This window comes from Schistocerca cancellata, chromosome 2, assembly GCF_023864275.1.
Source record: "Schistocerca cancellata isolate TAMUIC-IGC-003103 chromosome 2, iqSchCanc2.1, whole genome shotgun sequence".
NCBI lineage: Eukaryota > Metazoa > Arthropoda > Insecta > Orthoptera > Acrididae > Schistocerca > Schistocerca cancellata.
The window spans coordinates 433409866-433422149 of NC_064627.1; the positions used below are offsets into that span (position 1 = coordinate 433409866).

The following is a 12284-nucleotide window of genomic DNA, read 5'->3' on the forward strand; positions in this document are numbered from 1 at the left end:
TACAGCAAATTAGAGGTGGCACACACTTATCAAAAAGTTATTTCATAGTGAAAAATACCCATTAACTAATGTCACAGGAAGCTCACAGAAACATTTTATGGGGCTATCTCATCAGTGATGTTAAGCCCAGAAAAACTACCAGATGATGTTTACATAAAAGAATATCTATGTTTACATCCTGTAGAACATATCTGTAAACGAATCTGCAGATTTTCTATTAGTTATCTTTCATTAGTAGATACCTGAAACCACTGACCTTATAAGGCCCAGTTTAGAGAAATTCAAAAGTATTAATAAAATTGTAGTTATTGTTCATGTAAGGTTACTGTGAAGCGACAAATTATCAAGATCAACAAAGAAGAATAGAAAATAATTTTAGTATGTGAATCAGTCTTGCAAACTTTAGTATTAATAATACCAACAGACAATGAATGATGGATAAGTGTCTGAGTATAATACTGACAAGTCAGGATTCACTATACAAGATTTTAGAGTATATCATTTAGACAGGAAATATGCAAGAAATCAGCCAGGATGCAGTTGTGGTTTTATAATTATTATTGCACATAAATATATATATAATTTTTGGGCTACCAATTTCTGCATACTCAAAAGAGAAAAAATTAATTTCCAAAGCTTACAATAAACTGACAAAGGAAATTTTTACGTAGTGAGAAACTGAGTCCATAGCATAAGACATTTCAGAACAAAGTAAGCATAACACTTTACAATGTGAAAATACATATGAATGTCTCCATTAGATAAAAAAAGAAACGAAACTATCCACATTAAGTGGAAGACTGACATGGTTGCATCACCACATACATCATATGTTTTACAGAAAATTTATACAGCTTTTTTAACACAAAGAAACCAATACAAATAATTATAGTTGTCCCACAGTACCCTTAACATAATGACACATAAGTAAAACCTGATTGAAGATGCAATTTAACAGCCTGTTACAAGTGTGATAATATAGCCCACTTCACCAACGATGGCTATTAAAAAAGCCCTTGCTGCATGAAGACTAATGCTTGTCAAAAAAGAATTTGTATTTTTAAAAAATAGAGAAATAGACTGGTAAACCTGCATTATTTGACCAAACAATCAGTCTTCTGAAAATAATGAATCAGTTTTTAGTAATTCAGATAAAAATATTAAAATATTCTTTTCAAAGTCAACAGAAATAATATCTAGTCAACAGCAACATAATGGCTGGTCTGTAGTATAGTCAAAAATTTTCATAACACTGGTTCTTTTCTATTTATATGTGTATTAGTTCGATCATTACATACATTGAATCCTTGTTTGGACTTCTCACCTCACATGGTGTCTTTGTCAACATTACATTCAGCATAAGTAATTTATATCTTCTGGGGTGTTAGAAATCTCTGAAAGCCACTTCTGATCTTCCAGGTCTCATTTCAATTCCTTAAAAATGATGCTACAGTGCTGTACTTTTGGTCATCGATATTTAAAGGTCTTCATATGAACAATTGTTAAGACATCTTTTACAAAATACAGGGATATGTTAACAGACTAAACCATGTGAAAATATAATATAATAAGTAAATAATTGAAGAATATTGTTATGGACTTGATAGTTCCATAATACTGTATATTAAATCTTTTTTCCCCATCCATTTAGTATTTTACTAACCATTTTCAGAACACATTTCCTATTCCTCCATCATTTACCTACAAAGGATACCATGTCACTGTAGAATGTATTCAAACAGTGTTCTCAATCACATCAACACCTTAATTTTTATAGGCACTGTTTAAGCTTAAGTGTTTATAGTGTGCTGCCTTTCCATTTTTACATTTGAATGATCAAATCCACTGGATTTGGTCAGCTGTTTTACAGTACTTGTTCTATTTCCAAAATGTCATATTCTGGTTGTATTATTATTTTCTTGTACAAATGGTGTGTGGAATGAATAATTTGTTAATAGTCAAACATCAATGGCAACACAAGGGGACATTGAGAACTATGAGAGCTGCAGGTGGTGTGACTTGATGTACTATATTGTCCCCTTAGTGGTCTGTGCCACCTTTTTACACTTTTCTGACTTCCCATTTCTGTTGTTAGTAATTGAAAAAGGAGAAGCTCACCATCTGATACTCTGCTTCTGCCACTGATCAAATCATTGCCTTCATTTGTCAGATGATGCAGTCAATGACTTACTTATTTCATCAACTGACTTTCATATAGAACAACAAACATGTTCAGAGTTATACATTTAGAGCTGAAAATACTTCATACACTTGACAGTAACCAGAAGTCCTTTTCTCTCATAATCTTCAATAGGGAGAAGGAGAGAGAAAATTTCATGTATGCTGAATCTGTGAAAATTCAGGAATGGTAATGTTGATATTGGGATTCTCTGAAGCCTGAATGATTATAGATACTGATTGGAGTTTTAAAACAAGGAAACTAGAATTATCTTCATATTTACATTTATTTTCAGTGATGAGAGAAACTAATTTAAAAAATGGCATCCTCTCAAAAATATCAAATACCTTTATTTTCCAAGTAAATGCACTGTTCACTGACCACTACAGCACCTTGCCTGTTATTTCTTAACTTGAAACCGGCTTAAAAACTGATCAAGCAATGTATAAACACATTAGGAAATATAATGTGGTGATGCAAACAATGTGCACTGATGCTTTCCTGGCATTCTTATTTGCACTTTCTTGCTACCAGTACAATAATTATATTACTACATATTTGAAACTCAATATTAATAAATATCTGCAAACTGATTTTCATGTGAGTGGAAAGAGTCCGAATTTCATATACCTGAAACAACATCGTATCAACAAGCATTAAACAGTGCTGCTAGAAAAACTGCTACGTTTTTTCAAACAGTTACTGACTGGATACCATATATATATATATATATATATATATATATATTATATATATATCAATAAAATTAGAGTTAGCATGGCATCCTAAGCAAACATCAGTCTTACATGTGATAAATTAATAAAAAAATAATCCAAAGTTTTCAGTAATAAATCAAGTTACTTGCTTATTCACAGTCTTGTTTAATTATTTCTTCTTTATCTTTCGATATATTCTGATTCAGTTTATCATTTTCAAATTCAACAAAATCATCAAAGAGACTTGGCCAAGCCTCAGTGTCGTCATATGAACTGAGGTCATCACCCACAGCTTCTGAGAAATTAAGAAACATATTCCAAGTGTCTCGAGGAATTCCTCTCACATGGGGGTGATTTTCTAAAAAGAAAAGCCACCGCGAAAGAATTGGTGGCTCACAGGCAGAGAACACCAAACGCCACAAACAAATGGCCATATCGGACGGTAATATACGCTGACCTGACTCTGCATCTAGGCCAAATCTGAACGTAAAGCGGTACAAATCTTTGAACATTTCAGGGTCCTTCAGAACATCAGCGACCAATTCTGGGAGTTTTGCTTGAATAGCACGTACAGAGTCCACTCGCATTGCACGACATCCATTCACAAATTCAGATCTCGTAAATCGACACATCTGCTCAGCATTTAGACGCCATGCGAGCACCAGCACTTTAAAATCATCTGGCGAGACAGAGAGATCATTGCAAAGTCGCTCAATTCCATCAGCTAGAATAGAATCCTCATTGCTGTCTCTATACTGGTCAAAGAGGACATTAAGCTTTGACTCTGAAGGTTCCCTTCCTTTTGTTTCACTACTTGAAAGTCCAGATGTGCGACTCAAAGGTGGAATACGAGGGTAAAATGTCCGAGTTGTTTTGTCACGGTGCAAGCTGCCATAATTATCACTTCCAACGACAAAGCTGGGAATGCCTGCTCCTTTGCTGTTGCCATTAATTTGTGTCTCCACAGTACCCAAAGGAGAGCAATTAATATCTTCAGCTGAGCTAAGGACTCCCGTCAGTTCCTTGATCTCTGGAATTGAAAATATTTATCGAATAATGTACATGTGTATCATTATAATAGAATATGTACAGAATTAAACAGTATATATAAGTGAGTGAAATGCAAACATTTCATACAGAATTATGAACAAAAAAAGTTGTTTAAGAACTGGACACCCTAATTTTGAAATGAAAGCAATGAAATGAAAGGATTTGTTGAATACAGTCCCAGTCATGATAATGACCTATGCAAGCAAGTGTAGTGGCGTACCAAAACACAGTTGAAGGTGTCAAACTGAGGCATACAGATGAGAAAACAATCTGCAAAGGGTATAGTGAGATGAAAAGAAAAATAGTGGCAGCTGGGACAAGTATGACGCAAGGGACATGGTGTTTTGGAGTGGCATAGAATGTGGTAGATGCAGGTAGAGGATACACAACATTGGGGGTGAGGTTTCAACTTGTACGATGGGTTGAAGGCACAATTCACACATGCACAATTCAGAGAAGCTAACGCTGTAAGAATCCAGATAGCACTGACTGTTAAACAGCCGATGAAATTAACCATCCTGGACAGCACACATTGGAGCCAGGTATTTGATCTTGTCTCTGGCCACTGATTGGCAACTGAACTCCACAATGAAAACAATTGGTAATAACAGATTGGTTTATAAATAAATCTTCTGCTACCAGTCATGATTTTCTTTATTTACTTTTCGCACGATGGGTTTCGGGAAATGATTCCCATTTTCAAGAGCATTTTTTGCTTGTATTGTGCCATTTCTATTGATGTTGTCAATGTGTGTGTTTCTGCTTCATTTTGTTGACTTTGAAACAATAACCAACTAAAAAAATCACCTGTTTCTTATATATTGCTGTAAAAGTCAACGAAATGAAGCAGACTCTCACCATTACCAACATCAATAGAAATGGCATAATACACACAAAAAACGCTCTTGAAAATGGGAATCATTTCCCGAAATGCGTGTGAAAAGTAAAAGAAAATTGTGACTGGTAGCAGAAGGTTGTTTTCACAGTCGCAGGCTTTCAAAAACCATTTATAATGGATCAAATCAGGAAAACAGTTATTAACTGTTCATGAGCACAAATAGTGTATTGGGTAGTTGCGGTAGCCCTGCCTCAGATGGAATATGATACAGCAGTACAAGAACTACAGCAGGAGATTGTGACTGGGTGCATGGAAAGATTTCTCATGTGACACTTCCTAAAAGTAGAGCTATAAGGCTATGGTTGGAAACAGAGGCACAAAGTTGGGCAAGGATGTAATGTAGGTTCGGTGTGGTACATAATACCGATGGACGGACAGCAAGAAAGCTTTTGCAGAAGATAATTCTTGTTTCCAGATGTATGATGTGATATAGCTGGCAGTTGTTCGCAATTACGTATAATGTAATGGAAATGAGCGTATGGCATTGTTGGCCGGGAGGCCCCATGCGAGGGAGTTCGGTCACTGTATTGCAAGTGCCTTTCAGTTGACGCCACTTCTGTGAGTTGTGAGTTGCGGGCCAATGATTATGAAAAATGAGGATAATAATAATAACAATAATCCGATTCCATGCGCCTACTTTGATCCATGATGTAATGGTGTTGTGTGTGACATCACTATGGCACAGTGTTTTCGAGTTGGTTCTAGTTTATAGATGGGTTGTTGCATTTGATAGCACCCTCTGGTGATGGATGTTGACGTGTTGGGTTTAACATATGGTATTGGGTTCATTTGAGTCTTGGTAACATGGATTTATTTTATTTTTCATTTGTGTGTGTGTGTGGGGGGGGGGGGGGGTTGGCCAATCTAGATGAATTTGACAGATCCTTTTGTGGGTAAGTAATTTTTACTTTGGTTTTATTTTATGTTTTGTCTGTATTATATTTATGGTATTTTGGTTGTGTTTTAATTAATCTAGTGAATATGTTTTGGGTTGCTGGGATTTTGTTTTAGGCGGTAGTTTGGGGGTTATGTAGGTGTGTGAAGTTTGTCTTTGTGGTTTTTATATCTGTGGTTTGACAGTAGGTATCAAGAGCTGCATAATATATATACATATTTTTTTATCAAGGGCTTTGTTCGAGCCATATAGTTAAGGGAAATGTCCTACTCTGCTTTTCGGAATTGCAGATGTTGGTTTTTCGGTATCATTGGCTTCATTTAAAATATCTACCTCAACTTAGGTTGAGTGAAGTGTACGATTCCTGTTAGTTTTGTGGCCGTAGCATTATGTTGTAAGTTGAGATTAAAAACAAATTTTTTTTAAAATATTTGATTTGGTACAGTGCGTTGTTTTGTATTGTTATATATTTAGCTGCTTCTGAAATAAACCCCATATTTCCTGTGGTTGTCCTATTAGTTTCATTTGACTGTTGTTCTTGTGTCATTTTTATTTTTGTGCATGTTTGTTAGCACATGTGCGTAGTGACAACATTGTTGCCGTTTTATAAATACTGGAAGCAGGTGTTTCTGCCATACTGATAAAATCAAGGATCAAAGCAGGTACAGTCAGATGCTTCCATGCCACAGTTTTAAGTCATAGTACCCTAAACACGATCCAACATGGGCAACATAAGGTCAATTTGCACTTTATGAACAATGTACAGCATTCTCATAAGAGATAAAATACCATATCCCATCCAAACACCCACGGCAACAGGGCACTGGACAAATACATAGCAAAACTCAAAAGGATCTTCAAGCCACTGAATAAGAAGGTGATAAACAGTTGGGGCTCTACAGAAAGCCAGCTGGGTGTTAACTTGTATCGACTAGCATGTAACGGAAGAACGCACTCAGAAAGATGGTACTGCAAACAAAGTCTATTCAAAATAATACAAACAGCAGCAGAATAAATTCATACGCACAACGGGTTCATATTCCATCTTTAATGGCAATGTCTTCGATGAGTCATTAAACCCTAATCTTTGGATTAATTGAAATATTCTATACTGCTTGTCAACTCTCAAATAAACAGTCGTCTTTCAACCTAATGTAGACCGCGAGTTACACTAATGATCGGTAGGTCGCCACATGGAATATTCTGTGCTCATATTCATTGGCTTCACTAACTCGTAGCCCAACAGTCACCTTCTAATCTGCACTGCAGATTACAGTGAAGACAAACATAAAATTATCAACTGGATTATCTCTATAATTTGGATTTTTTTCTTTTACTTGAATCTACTCTTTAAATCTATCTGCAAAAACCATCAGCTGTTGGTGACCGCCCTTCCTCACAGCTCCATGAACACTTTGTGTACCATGAATTCGAGTCATGTCCTCCATAAGTAAACAAAAGCAGTAAACATCATGATGACTATAACATTGGCAATGACTATAACAGTGGCAATTTTTTTTCAAACGACAGTCTAAGCTATAGATCAGTCTGTTAACACAACCAGGCCTTTTTTTCACATTCCATGGATTAGCCAACAAACAATAAATCTGTACATATGCACCAAAAAATGATGTCGCAGAGGCAATTAACGTTATGTCAGTGGTCAAAAGCAGATGACTAGCATCGAATATTCCTCTTGACCCTAATTAAGAAACGATTTCATATTTCATCCTCATTCATATTATAAGTACTTGAATGACAACTGAAAGGACAAACTAAAGAAGACGGAAAGGTGGGGGAGAGGGGGACGAGGCAAATGTCGTTATTAGAAAGAGGGAAAGTCGTATTGGAATATCAACACTCACAGGCAAATATGACAATCAAGTTGCAGATAGGCACAATGGAAAGACACAGAGCTTTCAGCCTAAGCTAAGTTTCTAACAGTCTTTCTTTGGACCTGTTTGCAATTCGATGTGTCATCTTTGTGGTGTGCAGCAATCTATCCTTTTCATAATTGTTGCTATTATTATTATTATTAGAAACAAGCATCGTGAATGACTACCTGAGAACTATTTACTGGGTCAAATAATAGTGTTAAAACTGAAAACACACTTTTACTGAAAAAACATTTAATTTCAATTAATACTGTTCTAACAAAAATTGAAATCCAATCATGACACTACATTTAGCATAAAATAAATTTCAGTGCATTATCAATATTTGGTAAATTTTGGAGAAAATTTCTTATTTAAATCTTCTACCTACAACCAGTCATGCATGTTAGATAATACAGGCAGTGTTGTCATGCTCTACGATTGAATCTGGTTATATGCCAATATACCAAACCACCATTGAAAATCAGGGAAATCATCATTTTAAACAAATCATCAATAGATGATAAAAAGATAAAATGAGACAGAATTACATATTCAAATGTGTATGTCTACAATCCCATGAATATTGGAAGAGCTTTTAAAGCTTTAGGCACCATGCATGATGCTTTTTATAGTGTTTTAAATGGAGAAAGAATCAAGTATTAATAGCAACATGGCCTCAAACATATAGGGTGCTGCGAAATAGGAACCCTAACAATGGAAGAGAATTCCACTGTATTTAGATGAGCCATCTGAATAAATGTAGACCTGTACTATTAACTGAGAAACAAGCAGACTTACTTGTGTACATAACATGGGTGGGTAGTTGACACAGAAAAAGATTTTAAAAATACTAGTAAAATTGTTTGTAATAAATTTGTGATTTCTAATGTTTTCCCAGTGTAAATGATTGATAGCGAGTTTCCACATGTTCAGCTGAGTAATTGCTAAACTCTCAGAAGCTCACTATTAAGTAATAAAGGTCTGTTTTAACTCTTCTGGAAGATCTTGTCTCTTTTCTGGGTATTAATGTGAGAAGCTTGTATCATCAGAATTAACCTTTAATTTCCTGTTTAGTTGTTACAGTAAAGTTTCAGCAAATTCAATTCTATTTAAGCGAGACATGTGGGTCTGGTGTCTTTATCTTAATCATTTCAATGCTAATGGGTGTATTTACTGCAAACAAATCCTATACACCTGGAAGAATATGACATTGACATAGTTAATGACAGAACATAACTACATATAAAAATGGACAAGTGTGTTATTTATACAGTTAATAATGAATTTATGTAGAATAATATATTACAAAATTCCTATCAGTCTTCCACTTCAGCGTATGGGTAAGAGTTACGAAGGAGAGGGGTTCAAGTGTGGTAATGGATCCTTCCTGAAATCTTAGCTGTGGTGATAAGACTAATTTGTAGCACATCCCAAGGTCTAGGTTACATTGAAACAGGGAATTTGGGTGCGAGTTAGCAAAGCAAACAAATGTGGAAGCCAAATGAAAGTTGTGGTTGAAACTAACTGGCAGTGCAGCATAATGTTTACGTCCATGCCACACTGAAAAATGAATGGAGATCCAATATGTAACTTTTACCTAAGAGAGGGTTGATAAATGATACGGAAGCCCATATGTCTATAGATAAGAAAAATTTCATAATTGTCACGATGCAGACATAAAGCTATCACAGTAGTATTTTTTATGTTTAAAAACTTTCAGTGAACAAGATTCCTTGCATTTTTGCTGCTGGTCTTGACTAAAAACTGCTCTTAAAGATCATGATACTTTTCTGTCATGTTTATCCAATACCTAGAAAAATTAATACACAATCTACCACATTATGTGCGTCACTCACTGACATATTTGTTGATAAAAGCAAATGATGTGCATCAGATTTCCTAAGCAACCTTTGGCAATTTTCAAGCCAGCTTGACATTTCTATGAAAGACCATGAAGTGTATACTTCACATGAATTCTGGGCAAAAGCCATCAAAGTGGGTAATAATTAAGTATTACAAATAAAAGCACAATGAAATTAAGAAATCACGTCTTATAAGCAAGTGACAAATCTACTAATCTACCGAGACCATGTTTCATTTAACAATGACAAGGAATAAGAGCTTATACCACACATATGAAGAAAAACAGATGTTATAACGGGAGACACAATCGAGTCTACAAAAAATTTGCTACAAGAATTTAAAAAATTTTCACAGTTGCAAATGTTTTTGTTACCTACGAACCTTCCTTGTCTTTCTCCAGGGGACCGTTTGTGGACGGAACTGGAGGCGGAGGGCCCTTGAAGCAAGAGAAACAATTTCCCATTGGTTTTCGAACAAACGTCCAGTATTTAGAAGTTTCTGCTTGTCGCTCATGAAGAGGCTGTTGGTATATGTATTACGGAAACACTGCAGTCACCTCTTCACGTAATGAAACAGGAAATACAGTAACATTATTTTTGTAGAACATCGATATTTTAATAATAAACATCATGAAAAGTACTAAAAAAACTGAACTGCTACCTCTAAAATATCAGGCAAAGTACGGGAAGTGTGGTAAAAGGAGGATTTATATTGCACATTCACAGCAGAAGACCGTAGTTGGCGGCCGTACGTCATGTTTACTTTCCCTGAAGATCGAGCTCTCTGTTTATTTAATAATATCAGTTATAAACATCTGCCACGTCATGTCAATAAAGTATGTGTGTTTCCACAATTATCATATCTTCGAAAAATATTATTGCACTGAAGTAGAACACTTCACAGCCAGAAAAACAAATACAGTCAAATACACACACTTCAGATTTTCTTTGGTTGAATGTAACCAGAGTGTTTATCACCAGAGAGGTTACTAAATTAGACGAATCCAAATTTTGCACGCTGGAGTACTATTAATAAATGATTTATTCTTATTTTTGAAAAATTGTGGCATTAAAAATGCATTGCTGCAACACTTCATATTCGCATTCGCTTCCAGAAATCATAAAGCAATCATTAGGCTATTGAACTAGGCCAAGTTCACACTTTACAAAGTGGCAAAATCTTATACCTGTTAAAACCTGTCACCAATGACATCAAAGTCGACTAAGAATTTAACTTCCAACATTCTCTTCATATTAAAATCCAATAGCGTAGATTCTATGACAGCTGTGCTAGCTACCACTAGAACTTTATTTTAGTGCTGCTATGTTATAAATGACGCATAGAAAACTTCATATATCGAAAAAAATTAATACGAGCTCTATTTAGTGCACTCGGACTGCGTGCGACAACAACAAATCACTTTCCTTTGCATATTTGCTTCCAATTTTTTTTTCTTCGGTTCACAATGAAAGAGACCTTTTGAAATTGATCATACAGACTTGTACTGTAATCTCGTAAGAATATTCATATAAATATTTAATTTTATTTTAAAAGAGTCTCGGGGAATAGTTTTAAATGCCACGCTTTCATCGTCGGAATCTAAAGCATTGTTGTCAAAGATTGCGGAGGACCACGCGTTCGCTGTTGCTATGGGTACGATGTCGCTTGTTGTTACTATGACTCCTAATGTCTGCAGGCGTAGCAAGAATCAGGTATTTCGTTGTTGTAAGAGGTGGATTAGAACGGTTCACTGGACTCATTAAATTGTTACGGCTACTCATTGCATTTTCTTCCAGGGTTCAGTAAGGGAAAAATGGCGCACCAGTTTGAGGCAAATACCGAGGGCGCAGTCCTCCAGGAAAGCCAAGAAATTGAGCGGAAGGGCACATCCACAACAAAAAAGTTCTGGCTTCGGCCCAGTGAAGACATAGAACCAGAAGGATTACTTCCAGATCATGACTTGATGAAGCGCTTCCAAATAGCGTTGAAGAATCACCTTCAGCGACAAAATGAACGCTTGTCGGAAGAAGTTTTAGAACTGGTAATGCTTTTTTTTTTTTTTTTTAAAAAAATGTTCCCCTACGTGATACATACAAAATGTTTACGCAGAAGACAATAGATTCTGTAGGAAACCATTGGGCACTGTATAGTTGGTTGCAGTTGCCGTACGTATTATTTTAAGTACTTGAATTTGTATTTTCGCTTAACGTTACCCAGAATCTAATCCAGGATTTTGATCTGGATGGGGGGAGGGGTGAACTCAGAAATTTTGTGTAACTCCTGCTACCTCCAGATTTTCTAGAGTAAACGAAGGTGTTTTCTTAATTTATGGTAATACCAACAACAACAACCAGAAAATTTTAGAACCTGTTAAGTCTAAAAGCTATGTTGCAAAGAATGCCTTTTTTTTTAGATTATGGAGAAACGGGTGTAGTTGTAGGAAGGGAGCAGTGTTTCAGCAGCATGCCAACCATCACTTCCCCCCGCTACACCATATTTTTCCCTGACATCATCAACATCAGTGTGGCTCATCCCAATCATTAATAAGCACTGGGGCCACAGAGAGCTTCAGTTATGAGACATAATGCTGTTATGCAAACTTATACTGAAAGTAAATTGTACAAAGCAAAGAGTTTGCATGTCCTTCAGAGTGAGTTAATGAGACCTGTGGGAAAAACAGCCATAACAAAGCTAATCTACCTGATATGCAGGATATATGAGACTGGCAAAATACCTTCAGACTTTAGAAATGTAATAATCAATTCCGAAAGTGGCAGGTTCTGATAGATGTGAATGTTACCAAATT

At 35.7% G+C, this 12284-nt stretch overlaps 1 protein-coding gene across 1 annotated transcript; it reads right to left on the reverse strand.

Annotated features, from left to right (window-relative positions):
* Positions 1-2894: 2894 nt before the first annotated feature.
* LOC126161909 (DCN1-like protein 3) lies at positions 2895-10438 on the reverse strand. Its single transcript, XM_049918071.1, has 3 exons — positions 10139-10438; positions 9860-10036; positions 2895-3925 (listed from the first exon to the last, which is right to left on the reverse strand). The coding sequence occupies exons 2-3, from the start codon at positions 9939-9941 to the stop codon at positions 3045-3047; spliced, it is 963 nt and encodes a 320-aa protein (XP_049774028.1). The 5' UTR covers positions 9942-10036; positions 10139-10438; the 3' UTR covers positions 2895-3044.
* Positions 10439-12284: the final 1846 nt, after the last annotated feature.